This window comes from Mixophyes fleayi, chromosome 2 (assembly GCF_038048845.1).
Source record: "Mixophyes fleayi isolate aMixFle1 chromosome 2, aMixFle1.hap1, whole genome shotgun sequence".
NCBI classification, from domain to species: Eukaryota; Metazoa; Chordata; class Amphibia; order Anura; family Limnodynastidae; genus Mixophyes; species Mixophyes fleayi.
The window spans coordinates 338,067,679-338,091,489 of NC_134403.1; the positions used below are offsets into that span (position 1 = coordinate 338,067,679).

Consider the following 23,811-nt stretch of genomic DNA (forward strand, 5'->3'; position numbering starts at 1 on the left):
GGCAGTGAAACAAACAGCTATGATATCAGTTAAAGGCAAAGTCTCAAGAAAAATCCAATAACGTAAGATTAGGTAAATTAAAATACTTTGGGTACAATGATGTAGTGGTCTGCAGTGTTTATGGTAATTAGTAGTAATGACTATTCTGCTCACCAGTTTCATTAGTCAGTCAATGCAGTAGTGAGGCCACACTCGAAACCCACACCTAACCCTCCATATTATATTATGCACCCAGACCAATCTTCAGTATCCCTCTTTTAGAATTCAGTCAGGATCAGGAAGACATGGGGCTAGGTTTATTAAGCTGCGGGTTTTGAAAAAGTGGCAATGCTCCCTATAGCAACCAATCAGATTCTAGCTTTCATTTATTTAGCACCTTCTACAAAATGACAGCTAGAATCTGATTGGTTGCTATAGGCAACATCTCCACTTTTTCAAACCCGCAGCTTAGTAAATCTAGCCCATGGTATGTATCACATAATAAGGATGAGTGTGTACTTCATACAGATAACATTCTATTTTGCTTTATATAATTCCCCTACTACCACTCTCTTTCTATGTGTTGAAGGACATTTATGCTATTTGCATTATGTTTGAAAATAATCTTGGTATAACTGCAAATTAAATGCAGCTCTAGTACCCGCAGGGGCCTAAAAACCTTTGCTATACCTGGAGTACAATTTTCCCTCTGGAGGGCCCTGGATATATTGTATAAGGGGCAGATGGGTAATGTTCAGTGCTAGGCTGAGACATAGGCACTAGAGGCAGTTGTCTTGAGAGCAACTAAATCATACTTGCCAACTCTCTCGGAATATCCGGGAGACTCCCGAAATCTGGGTCAGTCTCCCGGGTTCCCGGGAGAGAGGGCAATTCTCCCGATTCCCGGGCAGCGGTGGGATGTGAATGGAGGAGGCGGGGCTTAACGGCGTCACGGCCGTGTCATTGTGGCCCCGTTCCCTTGTTTTATTGGACGAAACAGGTTGTGACAGCTTTGGGGGCGGGGCTAACGGCACGATTCTTCGAGCCCCGCCCCCACACACCCACCTGACCCCCGGACCTCTTGGAACTTAACCTGCCAATGTTGGCAACTATGAACTAAATTTAGTAGAGCAAGTCCAGCTCTGAATATAAAACCTTTAGTCCATCTTTAAAGTATCAGCAGGAGAATTTCATCTTTAATGTGAATTTTGCACCTTAGTCATCAGGAAGGATGAATCACTGCTTTGACATGTTCTATTAATGTAGGGACATTAGAGCACACGGAAGTATTAAATATAAACCCTGCAGCGATGCTAAGCAATGTTTAACCATACAAAGAGATAGGTGTGGTTCACAACTGGTAATGTTTTTTCCAACTTGTTAATTTACTTAGAAAGTCAATTCCCTTGAAGACAGTGCCATTCACAGTAAGATGCCCACTTGATTAAGATATAACTGCTAAGGGGTGCATCAAAATGTCACTGTCATTTCATTGATGAAACATGTGCACATTTACTGGAAACAAGAATCAATATCAGTGGTTTCTGCTCTATTGTAGGTTTATAAGTACTTATGTCATACTTGCCTACTTTTGGCAAGTTGTATCCCGGAGAGGGGCGTGTCTAGAGGGCGGGGCGCGGCAAAATGCGCGGGGGCGGAGCCAAAATGACGCGATTCACTGCAAATTTTAGCCACGCAATTGCAGGATGTGGGAGACTTGTCAGCTCTCCCGGGAGTCCATGAGACCGACCCGAATTTCGGGAGTCAGTTGGCAAGTATGGCTTATGTCCTCCCCTTGTAGCGGATTATGACCCCCAGTGGTCCCTGAAGCCAGGAGCATAAAAACTATCATTATTATTATTATGGTTCACTTATACAGAGGTTCCATATTATTAGTGCTTTTCAGAGAATATTGAATCACTCACATCAGTCCCTGCCCCTTGGAGCTTACAGTCTAAACTCCCCACGACACAAACACACACTAGGGTCCATATTGCCACAAGCAAATTAACCTACCAATATGTTTATGGAATGTAGGAAAAAATGAATGTAAGAAACAAATATATCCTGTACGTAAAGTTCCATTAATTTCTTATGACACTGCAGAGTATTGATCAAACATTCACTAGTTCATCTCAGTTCTATAAAATTCAGTAGTGTACTCAAAAAATAAATAATGAATATTAGGAAATGCTAAATTTACCTTTCCAGGCCTCGGGTTAAACTTTAAGGAGTCTGAATCAGCTGCATCCTGAAATTACAAAAATAGACAAAAATGCTCAACACCACATGAAGATATGATGATATTACAATATCATTGGGGCAGTTCCTGAAGGTAGAAGCAGAATGCTCATAAAACATATCACACTTACACTGTAATCAAGCAGCCAAATATAAAATATTGCATATGTTCTAAAAATATTGTGGGCAATGTCTATCACAGTAAGTGAATTATAATATTTTCCAGAAAATATTGCGGGAACAAGTTATTGCAAATACTAACATTTAAAGTATTTTAAAACCTAATTTAAGGTACTCATATAGGAAATGATGATGTGAAACCTAACATTTAGGGCTAGATTTACTAAACTGCAGGTTTGAAAAAGTGGAGATGTTGCCTATAGCAACCAATCAGATTCTAGCTGTCATTTTAGTGCATTCTACAAAATGACAGCTACAATCTGATTGGTTGCTATAGGCAACATCTCCACTTTTTCAAACCCGCAGTTTAGTAAATATACCCCTTAGGCACTTTGTTTAACATTACTTTTATCATACTAAGTTTCAGAATTTTAATTTATTAAAAATCAATTAAAAGAAAGTTAAAAAAAAAAAAGACTGGCTACAGACTCCCAAACCTTTTAAAAAGGAAAACTAGATGTATTGCTCAAAGCAACCAACCAGATCTGTGTTCTCCCCAACACCTATTTCCGCACTGTCCCCCCGCTCTTTTTACTTGCCACCCGGCTCTTGGAACCCAACAGAGTCTTATTATAATTGAATAAACCATTGTTTTTCGTGTTACAACAGGCACCATGTGAGCACTACAGCCAGCAGTGTGTTAGACCACTGACCACCAGTCTGACCAGTCCTGGCAGGTGTAGGCAATAACCTCCAACATTATTTATTATTATGGCAAAGTATTACACTGCCCCCACTTGGGTGCTTCTTAATGCCATCTGACTAGCAAAATTTTCTGGGGAGAACACTGCAGAGTCTAGCTTTTTAGAATGCACTAAATAAATGATAGCTAGAATCTGATTAATTGCTAGGGGCAACACCTCCACTGTTGCTTTTTAGAAGTTTTGCAAATTCTAATTTTCAGCCAGATGTAATCATATAAAAGCTCCAATGCTAATCTTACTCAACATAAGATTTAGAATTGATCTAATACAAACTGATCAAACCATTTTATAAAAGCAACATTCTGTTATTAGGTATCTGTGACGATTATGTAGTATATCTAATGACTGATTGCTTTTTTCTGTTGAATTCATGTATGACAATGTGATTATTTTATGTAACCTCTCAAAGTATGCTTTGTTGACTGACCTAAGTGACCATAGTCTCCACCCATTGAAGGTTATTATAATATTCCTTACTGCATTATTAAATCTAATTTTTCTATTTGTTTTAAAAAAAACAATGCAACAGGTGCATTATACCGGCTATCCCATATTCTGCATTGACCATCCAAATACACCTATATAAAGCCAGCTCTGCCATCATATAAGGTAAATAATTTTTTTTTTTTTAGAAAATCAATAAAAATACTATTAAAGTTAAACAAAATACAAAAAGGAACTTTTGTTTGCTGTCTCTCCTGAAACTTACAAAGCTCTACGTGCATATAGGACCACCTGCAGCTAGGGGAAGTCCGATACACATTTGGTGGGAATATACTCGAATTTTACCCTTTCAGCAAAATGTCTTACAGATCACCTCCAAAATCGTAGGAGGTGAGGTTTCAACTTGATCATGGCTTTTGCCTTTTATTGCACACTAAAATCCCAGTCTCAGTTGTGAAGGCTGTAATAGCAGTCCACTGGAGGTCAGACAAACCCCCTGGCAGCACGGTGGCTAAGTGGTTAGCACTTCTGCCTCACAGTGCTGGGGTCATAAGTTCAATTCCTGACCATGGCCTTATCTGTGTGGAGTTTGTATGTTCTTCCCATGTTTGCGTGGGTTTCCACCGGGTGCTTCGGTTTCCTCCCACACTCCAAAAACATACTAGTAGTTTATCAAAATTGACCCTAGTCTCTCTCTCTCTCTCTCTCTGTGTGTATGTTAGGGAATTTAGACTATAAGGTCCAAGGGGGCAGGGACTGATGTGAGTGAGTTCTCTGTACAGCGCTGCGGAATCAGTGGCACTATATAAATAAATGGTGATGATGATGATCTATTGCTGATAAGACAGATTTTTATATAACTATGAAAAACTCATATTCTCAACCCAAGACAGATATACGGAATTTACATCCATATAGTTTAGCTTGCTAGAATTTAAAGGATCCGACATGTACCAATCATATATAGAGCCACCCACCTAAAACTAGTCAACTAATGTTATAAAATGCACCTTAGACGTTCACTCTAAGTAATAATAACAATAACATAAACTAACATATCCCTCTATTTCATCTTCCAAGAGACCCCGGGTTCCAGTACAGGTGATTCCTCTAAGCCCACACCAATCCACAAAACCTCCTACACCCCCCCTCTCCCAATACCTATACCCCCCTTGTTTTAAGTTGCATAGTTTGTTTGCCTGAGATTTTGCATTGTACAATAAGGCTAATGTATATGTCTACTATGTTAACATTAATCATTTATATAAATAAATGTATTTATATAAAGAAATAGAGCCATGGATTGCCTACTGAATAAGTCTTCTACACCCTATCTGAAATATATCTGAATTTAATTTCTATGAAACAAGCAGCTGAAAGCAGCAAGGAAATCAGTTATATAAAGCTTTGTCAAGACTGGGTGACATACAATCCATGACATGGCTCTCCTGAGTTTTATCACTAAATTATAAATCATGTCCAAAACAGATGTCTTTCTGCTAATCCACTATAATAGAGACTCCCTGCTGGCAACTTTTATTACAGAGTGAGTGTGATACTACTGGGAGTATAATCACAAAGCATAGCTGTGTAATTGCTTTGCACAGTTCTGGAACACTTGATCCCCCTCCATTACATTCAATTAACATTTTCAGCATACAGTTGATCCTTGAATATCCCTGCTAATGAGGGGGAGCAGCATGCTGGATAATCAAAAAGTGCAGTTAATTCAAAAACATGTAAAACTTAGTCACTAAATAACTGAATTTTATTTTTTTTCCCCCCGATTTTTAAAATAAATCTGTTATTTTCTATAATAGTGGTTTATAATGTGTGGTAAGTGTGTTTCCCACCCTTTATGGACTTTAAAGAATCACATTCGTCACTTTAACTTGTTTGAAGTATTTTATATCATTGCTCGGAGTGTTTCTAGAAATGCGTTTCTCCATCAAAGACCTAGGGGTATATTTACTAAACGGCGGGTTTGAAAAAGTGGAGATGTTGCCAATAGCAACCAATCAGATTCTAACTGTTATTTTATAGAACGCACTAAATAAATGAAAGCTAGCATCTGATTGGTTGCTATAGGCAACATCTCCACTTTTTCAAGCCCGCAGTTTAGTAAATCTAGCCCCTAGACTTATAATGGAAGCCATTCAGCAGAGAAGTGGATTTGCTAACGCACTCACCACTCGGGTGCAGGAAGCCTCAGATATTCAATGCAGCGAAATTTGGTCAAATCTTAGCTGAAAAATTCCAAATTGCTGCACATTTTACTCCCCACATGATGTAAAAATCAAAAATCTAAATTACCCCCTTGACTACAGCATTGGTCTGACTTCACGGCACTACTTAAAGTGGAAAAATAAATTAATAATTAAAAGGTTTGCCTATAATAAACAAGATCTCATGCATGTGTAAAACGGTACAAGTGGGCTGCAACTCCCCCTCCTCATCCCTAGTGTTGAACAGCCAGGAGTTTTCCCCACTGCAACAGGGAGACCATGAGCAGTGGGTCCCCTACTACAGTGAAAACCAACATCAGACTGGTGGCTCTATGGGGGTAAGAAGGTGCAAAAGTCAGATTGCCCCCCTCACAGGGGCTATGAGCCCTGCCTCTTCCCAACACCAAGGGAATGATAGAAGAAAACAATATATATTTTCCATTTGGAGTAATGATCATTTTTCGAGAGTCATTTAATTGAAAATTTACAACCATATGGTTTATCTGGCTAGAATTCAAAGAATCCGACACGTACCATGTGTCCGTTTCTTTTTATTTTACTCTTTCAGCATTCTGTACTGCTCTATAAAATGAGGCGCACTGGCGCACAACCGCAACACAGCTGTGATTGCTTAGTGCCCATTTTGCCCTTCATAAATGACCTCCATGGAGGGCACATATATTTAGTGAGCTTACTTAGGAAGCAAACTCCACACATCCAGCTTGTTTTAGCTTACTGTAGCTCTGCTCCTTATTCATTTAGTGGTAATTTGAGGGCAGAGACATTGAATGTGGTTATGGCAGAAATGAAGGGGGGCCCAGGGAGCTGGATGCAAGGAAAGTTTAGGCTGACCTAGTTTTTTCTGAATACTTAGGTTATTCCAACTTCTACCTTTGACTCCTGTTGGGACTTAACAAGCACTTGTGTCTTAACCATATACAGTCCAAACACATCTGGCTAAACACTTAAGAATGATAAGTATTCAGCCAGATGTCATCATATAAAAGCTCCAATGCTAATCTTACTCAACATAAGATATAGAATTGATCTAATCAAACTGGCCAAACCATTTTATAAAAGCAACATTCTGTTATTAGGTATTTGTGATGATTATGTAGTATATCTAATGACTGTTATATTCTGTTGAATTTATGTATGACAATGTGACTATTATATGTAACCTCTCAAAGTATGCTTTGCTGACTGACCTAAGTGACCTGTGCAATTGACCAAGAGTCTTTTGAAACTTGCCAGGGCCGGGATAGATAATCATCTTGGAGCAGTTTGAAGCCCCAAAGTTGTAAACCATCTAGCCACTCAAGCAGAGCAGAGGTGAGAGATTCTTTGAGGTGCCAACATATATCTTAGTGATAGATAATTTGCTTTGAAAGCTCTGTGTCATTTTGGGAATCAATCTGACTTAATTGATAATGTAATTCCTAAGGTGGGGGTGAAAAGTCTGTAAGAAGGGTTTAAAAACTTCTGCTTTAGACATTACAGTGTGCATTTTCATGAGGAGGTCTATCAAGACTGAAATGTCCCATATTTCTCAATTGTGTTCACTCACACACGCCAAATTTTATTTCTGAAACTTATTTGTGCAATATATTGTATGTCTTGTTATTAACTTTTTTTAACTAAGCCTTGGAAACATTTAATCTAGTGTGTTCTCCGTGATTCTTTGTGAACTTACGAAGTCCAGGGAGGCTCATGCTATATGTGTATGTGATTTAAGTGTGAAACATTAATAAGTGGTTTTGGTGAATGTAAGGACACCATAGTAAATCCTTTGTGGTGGCAGAAAAGGTGTATTCATTACTAAGTGACTAAGGTGACGGCAGTCGCGACCAGCTGTTCATATTGCTGTATCTGAGACAGGCTGGGCGTTCGTTACAGTATGAATCAAGTTAACAGAAATCTTAGCACTCACTAGCAGGTCTCTTTGTCTTTAATTTAATTAGCATGGAGCTGTTTATTGCTTTTGTTCCAGTTTTGATCACTGATATATACCATGTATATTTTTATTATGACATGTATATTTTTTTGATTACGGATACGCTAAATCATCTCAATGCATTTTTTATTGTGAATGTTTTTTATGCCACAAACATAAGTATATTGCGCTAATTTAATCAACATTCATTCCAGACATCAGCAGATACACTTCTTACCATTTGTGGTCCTTCTGTTTTCTTAAGATCATCTTCCAGCTTTTCCTGAGCTTGATTTTCTTTATTTTCTGGAGTGGTTGAAGAGTTTTGAGCAGCATTGAAATACTGATAGAAAGCACTTTGGGTAGACAGACGTGGCTTGGGCTCCACATCAGACTTTTGAAAGGACAATGCAGGTTCTGTTACCATCTGTAATGGAGAAATTGCATTCATAGGAGCTGTACTTGGAGAAAGATCTGTATTATAATTTGAACTGGATTCACTTGTTAGTGACAGTGACTTTTCACTCCCAGAAGCCGGAATGGAAGTGGTTTCTGCAGAGGACTTTGCTAGCGTATTAGATTGTGAAGACAAATGAAGAAGAAAAGACTGGCGGCCTAGATTAGGCCTGTTTTCCGTGAAAGATTTAGTAATGAATAAAGATTTTGTTCCTCCTGATGTTTTTTCCTCTTCAGGTATTGCTTGGTCATCAAGGTTTGTCTTGTATGGAGCAAGTGTCTCTGATGTATCTTCATTAGGCCGGTCATTGACAAATGCTGCTAAAAGTCTTTCTTCACAAGAGGTTTCTCCCATGTCAGTTTCTTTCAAGCGTTCCGATACAGACTGCAACAGAGATAGTATTGACGTATGGTTGAACCCACTGTCACATGAAGTCGCTCCCTCATTGTGTCTCGGGGAGCTGATGTTGGACAAGGCATCCTCATGAGAGCTATCGTCCTCGTAGATTGGAGACAGAGCAAAGGGATAAATTCTTACACGTCTTGACGGCACAGACAAAAATAAGTCTTGATCAGAGGCTTGTCCGTTGTCAGTAGAATCCTTGTCCTCATCTGCAAACTCATCATCACTGTCACTTATTTCAACATATTCACTGTTATGTATAAAAAACTGGAAGGGATCTGAGAATTCTGAACTTGTTCCTGATGTAAACGTGTTGTTGGCTTCTTCAGAGAAATGACTTGCAAAGTACTCATTCATTGAACCTTCAGTTTCAAACGATTTGGATGAACATTCAGTTTGTCTGTTATAATAATCATTGTTATCTCCGTCAAACTTAAGATTTTCATTCTCCAGATCTCCTCGTATATTTATATCAAGGGTAGGATAGCTGTCAGTTTGCACATTCACTACATTGTTTATTTCTGCTTCACATGGGCTTCTAGAACAATTTAAATGCTCCTCCAAAACTTCTTTCTTTGTGAGAACATTGCTTTCTCTAGTCACATTCTCAGCATTTTCCCTCATGTCTACTGTGACACTTGAATTCAAATCATTTAAAGAATAAGGGTCAGCTGTCTGGCTAGATGTAGCATTCTGAAACATTTCTGTTGCTGCCAGTATGTTAGAATTTATTTCACAAGAAGGGAGATGCACCGCATTGTTAATATCTAATAAAGAATCGGTTTTGATTGTGTTTGCTGTATCCTCAGTTGGGTCATTTTCACTGTCCGTAAATGACTGATTTAAATTGTTAGTCGTTTCGTGCTGAGTTGTCTCATCTGTGTCAATGCTTTTGTTTAAAACATTTTGTACAAGATTGGAAAACAACATCTGTTTAGAAGAAGATATAACTTCATTTACTATTTCTTCCGCTATGGACACGAATGGATCCTTGCCCTTAATTAAGCTTTTTCTATTTCTGTTTTGAAGCTCATCCATGGTGGAATGCAATACGGTGAAAACAATTTCATTGGCTTTTTGCTGAAATAAATCATTTGATGACTCAGAATGATCTATGTCTGGAAGGATCATTTTTGGAGTTGTAGAACCTGAGGAAAGCATGTCATCTGTGATGTTTACATCAGCTTGCAAGGCTGAGTTTAACAGTACATCGTTTAACTTCCCTGGCTCTCTGTGAGTCACTTCTGAGTCTGGATTTGATTCTGAAAGTGAATCACAGCTTCCTATGTCCCACTGTGAATCACTAGACAGTAACAACTGATTTGTTAATTCACTCTCTGATGAACATGTCTTGAGTGAACCGTTTATGATGTCATCACTGGCACGGACAGTTAAATTGTTATTTTTAAGATTTTCTTTTAACACATCTGATGATTTACCTGTATTTGTTAGTTCTTTTTCTATAAAAGTATATTGTATACTGTCACTTACATAGTCATTTGGCAACATGTTAATATGCGCAGATAGATCATTTTCCATTTCCATGAAACAATTTTTAGGGTCTTTTTCATACTTGAAGGTTTTATTCGGTGTCACATCTTTTTCTCTATAAAAGGACATTTCACTATTTGTGACGTTTTTATCCTCTCTGGCACACTGAAGTACCTGAAATGTATTATCATTTGCTGTGTTCGTAGGTGGGGGCGACAAATTGGGTAGACATATTAACTCTTTCTCAAAAGTAGGACTTTCAAGTTTACCTACAGCTATTACTTCTGATAGGAAACCATAGGGAGAAATTTTTATTTCTTCAATGTTTACAGTTTTCACAGACACTTTAGCAACATAAACCTCTGAATTCAAGCTGGATTTTAGTTTATGTGGTTCAGAAGGTCCACCGGATTCATCAATACCTGAGTTACCTGCACAACTGTCCGCAATTGATATTTGTTCATCTTTAGCTAGGCTACTTGCATGTGCCATGCTTTGTTTTTCTTTCAATTTTGGCATTCTTTTTACTTCGGCTATATTATCAGGTTTAGGTGCCAAAAACTCTGTGTTCTGTATATTGTCTCTACTTGACTCAATATCACCAATTATATTGGTCTCTTGGTCAACTGCAATAGGATATGATATATGTTTGTTGAATATTTCAGAAGGAAATGTCTTAAATAGAATGTGTTCTTCTGGAGTATAAGCTTGTGATGACAAGATTCCAGAATCAACAGCATCTGACAGAGGTAGAGGGCTGTCACATCTTACATTACTGCAATCAGCGGGAGATAATGGAGAGTCTGATGTTATGGTTGGAGATGATGATCGACACTCAATGCCATTATCGAAAGAAATAGTCCTGCCAGTTTCTGTGCCATGGCTTTTTTCCAGAGATGAAATATTGTTCAGATAATTTTCTGGCACAGGATTGACATCAACATCTGAAACATCCTGATAGCTGTCATGAATTAAAATAGACTGAGGCATATTATCAGAATGATCGAAAGTGATAGAAGGTTGTAAATCAAATTTCCTGGCTGACCCATCAATTTCTTCAAAACCGACTTTGTTTTTATCAGCTAAACAGTTATGACTGGTGTCGGTTTCTGTTATCATGTCAACACCTAGTTCCATGTCAGCACCTAGTTCCTCACTTGTTGAGACTGCCTGGGACTGAAGAGAAATTGAGTTGGTTGCCAGATGGATGAATGGATTTGTTTTCTCAAGTTCCAAAGCAGGCAAAGTAAATATTGAATTGTTCTTTACATTTTCTGAATTGTCAACTGATATATCAGAATTATGATATATCTCCTGTGTAGTTGGTTCCAGAGCTACATTTCTCTTTGGGGGTTCCACTGCTTGTGCTTTCAGATCTTCAGAAATATTTGGTTCCACTGCAATGTTTAGTTGCTGGTCTTTATTAATCTTTGGGATTATCCCTGATTTTACCTGAGGCTCCTCTGCAACCTGTTGCTCTTCTGTAGTCTTTGTGTTCTCCTCTTTATTAGTTTTTAGACTGTCGCTAACTGTTTTGATATTTTTTATTTTTGGTTGTAGCTCAAAGTTTGTGAATTCTCCAGCCTTTAATTGGGGATCTTCTGGAACCTTATGAATAACTTTTGCATTTATTTGATGTTCTTTGATCATATCATTTGCCTTTTGTTGCAGACTTTCTGGGATTTCTGAACTAGCATTTAATTGTACATCTAAATATACCTTTGGGACTTCCTCTAAGTTTGGTTGAAGTTCTTGTGATAACTTTTTATTTAACACTGTATTCAGATGTTTTAAGTTCTCATCTCCATTTATTTTTAGGTCTTCCCCAATAATTGAGTTCCCCTTGGTATTCGGATGAAGAGCTACTGTGTTCTCCTGTGGTCTTGGTTGCCGATCTGTCCAATCTAGATTTTTTTCAGCATCTGATTGTACATTATATATGAATGAACTGTTTTCATTTTTTTTAACGCTCTCCACTGTCTTTGGCAATAGATCAGCTGCATTTTTTATGATATCTTCAATACTTGACTGCAGATTGTCAGGAATGTTTGAGATCTCTTTGGGATTTGTCTGTAGATCCTTTGAAAGCTTTGAGCCATATTCTGAAAGTGGTTGTGTACTCTCTAGATTGTATGTGATATCTACTGTCTTTGGCTGCATATCTGCAGAATTTTCTTCAGTTTTTGGTTGTATATTATTTGTAATCTTTGTGCTTTTATTGAAATCTAGATTTTCTAAAATCTTTGAGCTTTCCTCTTCATTAGGTTGTAGTTCCCCTAATGTTTTTGACCTTTCTTCTGTATTTGGTTGTACATACCCTGAGAACCTTAAGCTTTCCTCTGTATTTGGTTGCATATCCACTAATGTGCTTTTGTTCTCCTCAGAATTTGGTTGTAGATCCTCTGAAATATTTGAGCTCTCATCATTGTTGGTTTCTAGATCCTCTGATTTCTTTGAGCTTTCCTTTGGTTGTATACGCTGTAAAATACTTGAGTTTCCCTGAGCACTTGGTTGTAGACCCTCTGAAATACCTAAGGTCTCCTCAGCATTTGTATGTAGAACCTCTGAAATCGTAGAGCTGTTCTCAGCAGTTGGTTGTAGATCCTTTGAAATATGTGCACTCTCCTCAGCGTTTGGTGGTAAATCTTCTGAAATATTTGAGCACTCATCAGTATTGCTGTCTACATCCTCTGAAATTGTTGAGTTTTCCTTTGGTTTTATATCCTCTAAAATGCTTGAGCTCCCTTCAGTACTTGGTTGGAGATAATCTAAAATACTCGAACTCTTCTCAGAATTTGTATGTAGAGCTTCTGAACTATTTGCACTCTCCTCAGCTTTTGGTGGTAGATCTTCTGAATACTCCGAGCTCTTATCACCATTGGTTTCTAGATCCTCTGAATTGTTTGAACTTTTCTTAGCATTTGATTGTAGAGCCTCTAAAATGTTTGAGCTCTCCACAGCATCCTCAGAACTTGGTTGAAGATCCTCCAAAATATTTGACCGATTCTCAGCACTTGGTTGCAGATTCTCTGAAATCTGTGAGCTCTTCTTTGCTTGAGGTTCTAGATCTTTTGAAGTTATTGAGCTTCCCTTAGCATTTGGATGTAAATCCTCTAACGTGTTTGAGCTCTCTCTAATGTCTACATTTTGGTCTAGGTCTTCTGCTTTTGATTGCGTTTTTATATTAATTTTTGAAGGTGAGATCTCATCTTCACAATTTGTGCTTATGACAGGTTCCATTTTCACCAACTGATGCAGCATACAACAATTTTCTGTGTCAACATCTTCAATACAGTTGGATTCTTTTTCGCTGGTCTCTTCTTTCTCTGGAATAGGAGAATTTACATCAGGTCGCCTCTTGAGGAGCTTCCTGATTCTCCTGGACCCTCGGTAGGTGCCATATGTTATTGCTGGTGCGTTGAGGCTATTATAGCCATTGATCCTGTGGAAACATAGGTTGTTAAAAAATGCTCATGATGGATTGTTTGACAAAAATGTACAAAACAAAATTGTGTTAATCAGGTGCTGAACAAAAAAAGCAAAGCAAATACTATTTTGATTTATATATTAATATTTTTCTACCATGTGAAATTAAATATTTCAAGCCCCTTAAATAGTAATTTACCATTATTTATTATTATTATTATTATTAGCTCTTATTATTCTTATTCATATTATTATTGTACTGGACAAACATTCCATAAGTATTACATACCCCCTAATGCCCAATTTTCTCAGAACAGTCCCGCTTTTCCAGTGGCAAAAGGAATGTGGCCTAATGGTCAGTGCAAATGATTAATGTCTTGGTGATTCAAGGGCATGACCTGGGCAAATGAATGGGGTGTCTGGGTATATGAATAAGCTATAGAAAGATAGAAGCTAAGCCACTATCTGTCCAGTTCCGCCAATCGCGCAAGGCAAAAATATTTTGTTTTTTGCTTCTTTAATAGCACAGCAGCACAAATTTGTCCAAAAAATATTTTTTAAGCTGAGCAGCACTAATTTTGTACTTTTTTAAATACCTCTGCCTTATTTTTTGGTGTGTTATTAACAGTATCATCACCAGTTATTTATATAGTTCCACTAATTCCACAGCGCTGTACAGAGAATTCATTCACATCAGTCCCTGCCCCATTGGAGCTTACAGTCTAATTTCCCTAACACACACACAGACAGAGACTAGGGTCAATTTAGATAGCAGTCAATTAACCTACCAGTATGTTTTTGGAGTGTGGCAGGAAACCGGAGCACCCGGAAGAAACCCACACAAACACAGGGAGATCATACAAACTCCACACAGATAAGGCCATGGTCGGGAATTGAACTCATGACCCCAGCGCTGTGAGGCAGAAGTCCTAACCACTAGGCCACTGTGCCGCCAACAGTATGTCTGAAATGATTGTGGGGTTCCATTTATGTTCCGTAATGCAGACAAGTATCTCAATTTATCACCTAATGATGATATATGTATAAACAGCTTGTCACTTATAATCAGTGTGTTCCGACGTAAAAACTTCAGTGTTCATTAGAAAAACTTGTGTATTATAAGGAATAATGCACCTCTTACTTTCATCCCGGACTTCTGTGACCTGTATAAAAACACTGGACCTTCCGTGGCTTTTTATATCACACAAAATATTGTGTTGGGATAATTTCCAGAGACCTAGAATTAGTCATACACACTAGGGACATTTGGTTACAATTTTCTATTTATTTTATTCAATTTAACATTTTTCTTGATTTATTCTATATGCTGAAGGCAACAACAAGGAATACATGGTAGTTTCCCATCACACAATATTGTAATAAAGTAACCATTAACTTTTCTTTGGAAAAGTTGAGTCATACTAGTAATGTTATTGATTTAATCACAATGACAGAACTGTGTGACCTCAGCTGTTTTCTGTTTATGAGATATTAATAAGGATTGTAATTGGGTCAAGGTGATCAAAGCAATAAGAGTCATTAATGAACTGCAAAGCTTACCAATGTGTGCAAGTGAGACTACTTGTTCACCATGCACACTTCCCATTTCACAATCTTTGGAAACAAACCCTGTATAAGCAATCTGCACCACATTTTTTGGATTGGTGGACACAAATGAGCAGGGTGGGAACAGTGACAATGTCTCATTTAGCCCACAACCTATTACCGCCAGTTAAGGCATCACCCCCTCTATTCATTTAAACTTTTATGTCTTTCTTCAAAACTACTGCTCATTAATTTAAATGAATGAGTGAGGTGGGCACCAAGACTCTCCTTGTTACAAGTTTCACTCTTGAATGTTTGAAAGGTTTTATACATTGGTTGTTACACCCCTAGAAGTATCCTGCAGAAGTGCATCTAGCAGGTGCAAAGTATGTCCTACCATAAGTAAAGGTATGAGATCCGAGCTCCGGGACCTCAGAGGTGCCAGAGAACTCAAGCCCTTATGCTGGGATAATAAAGGTTGTGCTCCCTCCCGCAAAGCAGGGAAACCCTTGAAAACGTGCATTCCCCCCAACCTTTTCCAATTTAAATAGTTCCATCTTGCAAAAATTAAATCTTGCTTCTGCTTTTGTGTAGTGTAAAACTAGTCACACTAAATTGCACTTAGTAAGGAACACTTCCAGTCTGTCTAACTTCTCCCATTGGTTGATGGAATCTCTTACACCCCAGCAGATGCTGTCCTCTTGGCAAATCCATGTGCTTGCCCTTAAAAGTAATAGTACTAGATGTAATCTCACTATACTAAAAGCGATTGGTGCTGGCTGAATCATGAAGCATAAGAGGTAAATGTATCAAGCTGCGAGTTTCCGTCGGGTTTCAAAAGTGGAGACCAATCAGAATCTAGCTGTCATTTATTTAGTACATTCTACAAAATGATAGCTAGAAACTTATTGATTGCTATAGGCAACACCTCTACTTTTTAAACCAGCCAGAAACTTGCAGCTTGATACATTTGCCCCTAATGGTTTTCACCAGGTACCCCCATAAGAGAGCGATGGACTTCCATTGTGAGGAAGCCACAGGTAGCCCTCCCTCCTGGCACATCTAACCTCACTAGGCAGCAGCTGAGCATAGAAAACGATGAGACATGAACTGTAGTCAATATAAAGGCCAACGTTTGGGTAGTCCGAAGTGGTTCAGAAACATATAACAAGCCAAGATCATGGTCACAAGTAATCAGACAAGGATATGCCAGATCAGTTATAGGAGATCAGACAGAATAATACTCAAACACAACAAATACTGAAACGATTTGCTCAGCTGGGACTGGTTTAAATAGAGAAGCGTCTGACGTCACAGGCCTGCACCGGGAGCCCCAAATGGGGCTGCCTGTGTTATGTGAATCTAGTCGTGTATATGTGACTTAAAAGAGGTGCTATTGGCTTGGCAAACTCACTAAGGAAGACATAAAGGTACACGATACAGCGAGAACTCACGTACAAGATTATTATAACTTCCTCAAACATTATTTTTTATTAAGCAAAATGTGTGTATTAATAGTGTTTTATGTTTTACTATTTATAGAAATGTGCATAAAATGCAAAGCTCACTTGAGACCGGTCTCATTCCAGCATGTATAACTATGTTTTGAGTGTGATCAGTGCACATATCTGGGCTGTGTCAAACTCCCTGAGACAGATATATGGTATCTATTAATAGTTTAAATAACCCTTGCTTATTCTACGTGTCTCTCTTTTGAAGATGGGCACTAGACAGACATTAAACTTTGCTCACTAAAGAATGTAAAAATATTAAAACTAAATCTCTTTGGGATGACATGGACATTGTCTGACTCCCAACTCGTGTAGGTCAATGTTCCATTGCATGCTGTTATTTGACATATATCCTTTCCTACATAAGCAATCTCCCATCGCCACTATCATAATCCTAATGTCCCTCCCAAATGATCTGGTGGAGGGCAAGGACTGATGTGAATGAATAAAAGATCAAAAAATGTTCTCTGATTGTACAATGCTGCAGAACATGTTGGTGCTATATTATATATAAATAAAGAAGGGACTACAATTTATTTTCATGGGGGCATTACCACTATTATATGAGCAGGAGGACCAATCAGAAACTGCAATCTCCGCAATTTTCCGCTGAGTCTGTGAAAAGAACCACAGAGACCGGGGAAAAATAGCTGCATTCAGAGTCCCCCCAGGGAGGGTAAAGAGTATGATAGAAAAAAGTGATAATGCAGATTTAAAATTAATCATTTATTAAAGAAACACTAGGTTACTCAATCAGCTTTAGTTACAGTATCAGACTTGCAAAAGCACAAGACCTAGCTCAGCGGTGGGCAAGAGGCTCGGTGGGCCGCCAACACATGTGGCTCATAACCTCTTTCACTTTGACCATCACTGACCTAGCTCAGTGATGGCTGACCTGTGACACTCCAGGTGTTGTGAAACTACAAGCCCCAGCATGCTTTGGCAGTAGATAGCTAGCTGATAGCTGGCAGAGCATGCTGGGACTTGTAGTTTCACAACACCTGGAGTGTCACAGGTTAGCCATCACTGAGCTAGGTCATCTCTAGAGGAACAATACGTGTGGGCTTCATTTAACTGGAATATTATGGAAGGTTTGCTAAAGAAATCAGGAAAATACAGCACTTACATTCTTATCTAAGAACAGAGGCCCCCTTTCTTTTGCCTGTTTGAATAGACATCGTTTGGTAACAGGGCTGGATTAACCCGAGGTCTAACTGGGCTACAGCCCAGGGGCCTCTGGCATCCAGGGAGCCCATTGATCGGGTCGGGGGCGCCCCCTGATAAATGATACTGAGCCTGTCCCTGTTGTCCTTCTGCGGCACTCAGTAATCTCCATACTGAGGAGATCTTGTGAGAGTGTCACAAGATCTCCTCAGTAAGGAGCTTACAGCGGGCCGTGGAAGGACAACAGTGACAGTAGAAGGTAAGCGCTTGGGGGGGCGGCGGCAGGCATCTAACAGGGGGGGGGCCTCACGGGGGAATGGGGGCCCCCTTAGCCCAGGGGCCTCCATTCCCTTAATCCGGCCCTGTTTGGTAATAAGATGGAGCTAGCAATACACTTATAATAAGTGTAGAACTAGAAATGGCAAAACAAGTAAGTACTGGAACAAGTGCACTATTTAATGAAATGTAATGTTAACTTATGATAGCAAATATAGTTATTAAACGTCCCACACTTGAAGTGAAGAAGTTATTACTGATTGTTTATTCACAGGCTTTAAAACAGCCAGATAAAGAAAACTCTTAAATATTTAATGCAAATGCTCTAAAACTGTCCTATTTCAATGCAATCGATTGGTGTGGTAAATGCAGATGTTACATATTTTATTAATAAGATGCACAAAGGTCTTTGGAGGATGAATTCACGGTTATATTAAGCAATCCACCGAAATTATGGTTCCCTGACCCAGTGGTCTGTCTGTCCGGCAGCTATAAATACTAAAGACTGTTATTGAAGGGGTGATCCAGCTTTTTATCCAGTGCTTCACTATATTTGGCTCTCGTCCTGCATGTATGTCCGTGAACATATAGAAAGATAACGAGCTAATAACAGAATCACTTAAGGGGCATCTGGCACCTACAAGGACGGAACTAACATTAGCACCTGCTTCTCGTACAATCAATCCAAGGTGTTTCTGGTAAGTGCACTATTTACCTTACACGGGGGAAAGCTTACCATCACAATGCTGCACTATATTCAGCTCAATATATGTTTATTTTCTGCCTGTATGATCGTGCTGAAGAAGGTGAACGGCACATTGGCCATAAGAGAAATCAGCTAAACTATCAAACTGACTATGGAACTGTAAGCAACTCTGTTTATTACCAACAAAACCTCTATTTCCAAGTTTCTCTCCCAAGTTACGGATGTTGAACTTTCACACTGCAATTTTTATTAAAGGACATTGTTTGCAATATCTGATACTTGGACACAACTGCCCTGGATCTCAGGTTCACTAATTTTTATTATTTGCTTTTACAACAGGTGATCTGCTGCTACTTACTCCAACAGATTAATATCTGCTAACAGTTCCAACAAGATATTCAGGTCAGAAGTCATTGGTCACCTAAGATTGCTGCTGACTCCCTGTGTTTGTGTGGGTTTCCTCCGGGTGCTCCGGTTTCCTCCCACACTCCAAAAACATACTGTTAAGTTAATTGGCTGCTATCAAAAATTGACCCTAGTCTCTGTCTGTCTGTGTGAGTGTGTGTCTGTATTAGGGAATTTAGACTGTAAGCTCCAATGGGGCAGGGACTGATGTGAATGAGTTCTCTGTACAGCGCTGCGGAATTAGTGGCGCTATATAAATAAATGATGATGATGATGATGATGATGATACACGCTTGGGAAGACTCGTTGATATTCCAGGAGAGAAGCGAAATATGCACATCTTGAATGTTTAGTTTAGATTTTTCTTAAGCCGTTCACATGAGCACCATTTTTCTATGGTGCCTCTTAGTCATGCGCCCTCATAAAATTGTTTATATGAGTCTAACATCCTCCGACCAGAAATTTTTGACAATGCCACAGTAAAATACTTTTTTATTATTTAACAACATTATTTAAATTGTGTTAAACAATAAAAATGTGAACAAGGAACTGTGAATGTGAGACGAAAGCTGCAAAATTGCTATAAAAAACTAAAAAACTCTAATTGGTGTTAATTGGTGATTGAGCCACGAACATGTTTATGGCCATTGAACCAGTGAAATTCAATGGAATTTTGAACCCGTTTGCAATGTTCCAGCATCTCTAGTCTTTGTTATCCTGAGATTTGTTCATTCTGCCCAACAGGAAAGTGTTACAGGGAATACAGTCCGCACGTTGGCAAATAAGGTCCTGTTTTGCCTTATCTAACTTGCTAATACAGCCAACTGGGTTATTAACGTATTCATACTCTATCATGTTATAACATAAAGCCCTTATCATTTGTCACCTACAATTCCAACTCTTTGTGGCTGGGTGTCAGGAAGTATTTCAGTACACCGCCTTGCTAATCTTATTTCTTCTGAAGAAGGAAAATATATGAAATAAACTATTCAGTTGCAGTTTGTACAATATACAGGCTCTTGACATTTCAGTGAAATCATATCCATGAATTGTAATCTCACAAAATGTACAGTGTTATTAAAGGATGCATGGAGATCAGGTCAATAACAATACTCTCTGTGCACCTTAGGAAGTATTTGTTATTTATGGGGTATTATGGAAAATCTATGCCCCGGGTGCTGCCAGGAACATCATTATACTCTGAGCTGCTTTAGGAAAGCAGGAGATTAACATTTTAGCTGCCAAGAGTCTTAAATGTTTGGTAGAAATAAATCTCTAGGTGTAAATAAAGTCAGCATCTGAATGAGTATCCATATTAGTGCACAGCTTGCTTTAAATGATATACTTAACAATTAGAGTAAGCGTATAGATGCATCTGGAGCAAAGATATGACAACCATCATCATCAATTCCAAAACTTGCACCCGTTTTATTTCGGTGCAGAATTTACATCTCAAGATCTGTGTAACGCAAGATAAATCTCAAAGACTGTTCTTCAAGTGCAGATGCCGGAACAGATACCAAGAACAAGCCAGAGTTGAAGATACCAGGGATGTGTAAAAATACACTGGAGATGGTGATACCAGGAATATACTGGAGAACACTGGAGACGATGATACCAGGAATATAATGGAGTACAGTGGATATACCAGGAATACACTGGAATACACTGGGATATGAGAGCCAAGGTGTCTAGTAGTTGGACATAAGACATGAAGATCTGGCACCAAATATTGGAGGATAAAATAGACTGGATGCTAAGGGGCAGGAGCAGCAGCCAATGCTGCAAGAAGGAAGATCATAAAATAGTGGCTTTCACATATGCGTGTCCGTGATCCAAGATGGCGCCCATTAACAGAACGGAGCTCCGGAGCTACACAGAGGAGCCTTGCCCATGGAGGAAACTAAAGTTGCTCATCAGATCCCGGTAAGTGCAGCGGACAGTCCGGCGTGATAGAAACCAATTGTAAACAAACTGTAGAAAGGAGCCATTACATGCACTATAACAGAGGGTGTATCTGATAATTATTAATGGCAGGTAGTTATTATACATACAGTATGATCAGGTCTATGTTTTTTTAAAAACAAAGATTATTTCAGTAGATATTCTATTAACATGCAGTGGAAATGGCGTTAACATACTTTCCTACTCTCCCGGAATGTCTGGGAGACTCACAAATTTCGAGGAGTTCTCCCAGATTCCCAAAAGTGTAGGATACCCTCTCAGATTCCGATTGATCTTTTTGCAAAATGGGCAGGATGTGATGGGGCAATTCCCTGCAAATGGCATTATCATGGCCCATCGCAATCAGGAAAATAGTTACATTGTTCAGCAGGGAGGGGAGGGGGGATGATGATGAAAATCACACTGTCACGAGCCCGCACTTGTCCCTTGGACCTCACATCCAGGGTCACCCGGGGGCGGAGGTACGAAATGTAAGCAAGTTTGATTTTATTATACTTAAAATGTATTAAATAAAAATATAATACATGTAATCTAACATTTTATTTACTTAATCTTCAGTTCTCTGTTGTGAGGCAACCAAATGTTTATGGAGATTTTTTAACACATAAGAGGATGCAAAAAAGTGCTTAGCATGTAAATACAAGTATGCACATGTGTAGTAAGCATGTTACTACCCACAACTTCTGTAATCTATTTAGAAAACAATGAACTAACTGTAACAAAAAAATATTACTTTCACTAAAAAAGCAAACAACATGATACAAAGATAAACAAATATGTTTACATAATGTCCTGGCTCTCTCCCCTAGTTAGTACCACCCTATTTGTGTCTCCCCCTTCCCTTTAGGATGTAAGCTCTCAGGAGCAGGGCCCTCTTTCCTTGTGTGCTCCTTCTACTGTTCCTTCACCCTCTGTACCTCTTGGCCTGCTTCCCTAGCCCTGTTTTCCCTGTTATCTTAAGCTTCGGCCTTTTTCTCGCTGATTTCTACCATCCCTTTCACTATCTGTCCCAGATATAATCTGATTTGCTTTAACCTGTCACCTGTGTTTGTATATATTTGTGTATCTTGTTGTGTCTTTGTTCTGTTTTCTGTATATGTAATGTACGGCACTGCGGACCCTTTGTGGCGCCTTATAAGTCAAAGATAATAATAATAATAATAATAATAATAATAATCTACTTTCACATAACTGTACACAGAAACGGTTTGCAGTGTGAAAGAAAAGAGTCCGCAGGCTGACACTGATTCAGCAGAAATAATAAGCAAATATAAACGCTGCATACTTCCTAAAGCTAAAGAACATGCACAGCAACACACTTGTGCCTATAATAAATCTGCTACGGTACTCATATTGTGGTACTACCAATAAAAGGAATCTGACTGCTAACTTGGTGGTTGCCCTGTAGTATCCTAAACTGTTATTCTTGGTTACAAATTAATATAGTTTTCTTTGGCAGCCTGATCTCTATTGTACAGAAGCAAATGTCTATTTTACTCAGTTGTCATTGCAACTAACGGGAAATGTACTGAAAGTTTGCAGAGTTATTGAGCATTGTAAAATGACAGAAATAAACGTGTTTCCATATCTTATACGTGGATTTCAGCACACATTTCATACAATAAAAGTGCATTAAAACTAGATGATAAACACATAACTCTAAATACACCTTAAATTTGTGTCTGCACAGGGTGGTCCATAAGTGTGGCAACAGCCTTATAAAAAGGAAATGAGTAAGGAAAAATTAATCCAGTGTCTACACATATGATCTGGGTGTGGTGGAAAACTTTGCAGGGTATGAGGCCAGTATGGTGGCCATCTTGAAGTCGGCCATCTCGAATGCAACTCTAATTTTTTAAATGGGAAGGTTGTAATATGTCAAACAATTTCATAAGAAAAACAAAGGTGTTCTTTGTTTTATCGTAACTTTATTCATTTTCGAGTTTTACCTGAGTTTCATTTTGCAAAAGAAAGAAAGACAATGGCACAAACACAAACAGAACATGTGCACATTGTCTTGATATCTGGAGAACAAAGCGCATGTGCTATAGCACAATATTTCAACCAACATCACCCAAATAGGCCACCCATTGGTCACAGTGCAGTTACCAATCTCCTTGTCAAATTTAAACAAACCGGATCAGTTGCAGATAAACCAAAAAGTGGAGGAGTAAACACTGTTCAGTTGAAGTTGATGTGTTACCCAGTGTGCAAACTCCACCCGACGGTCTAGGTCATCCTCAGTCAGGTGTTGCAACATCTGAATTTTGTAGGGGTGCCACTTATGTGTAGACAAAATTCTCAAAATGGCCATACGACCAACCCTACATACACAAGACAGACGACGAGAGCTGTGTTGTGGGCTCTTTGAAAATGAAGCCAGCACAGCAGTTCAGTTTCTATATCTGTAGCAGTTTTTGCTTGTCCACTTTTTGGTTTATATGCAACTGATCCGGTTTGTATTTCTTTTTTAATAGTTGAAATTATATTTGGAAGGAAACTAACATTGCATCCTTATTTTTAGCAAATTCATAGTTTAGTCAATGACGTCTGTTAATGTGTCAATTGTAAAAACATCTTTGTGAATCCAATACAAACGTAACTATGTATTTATTGTGTTTGACAGACATATAAATCACTGAGCTCACTGTGAGGGCACCAGGATTGGAACCAAAGCTCTCTAGATACCCGGGTTCATAGCTCTAGGTTCACAGGTCACACAGGTAAGGAGACATTAAAGAGATAATAATTCCTTGT

General features: G+C 38.7%; 1 protein-coding gene across 1 annotated transcript in view; it reads right to left on the bottom strand.

Moving 5' to 3' along the window:
• CRYBG3 (crystallin beta-gamma domain containing 3) overlaps positions 1-23,811 on the bottom strand; it is a 164,694-nt gene that overhangs the window by 70,077 nt on the left and 70,806 nt on the right. Inside the window, exons 4-5 of the mRNA XM_075197033.1 lie at positions 7,945-13,498; positions 2,183-2,230 (exon numbers count right to left, since the gene is read on the bottom strand). Of these exons, the coding sequence (XP_075053134.1) occupies positions 2,183-2,230; positions 7,945-13,498 (5,602 nt within the window). The remainder of the gene's footprint in view (positions 1-2,182; positions 2,231-7,944; positions 13,499-23,811) is intronic.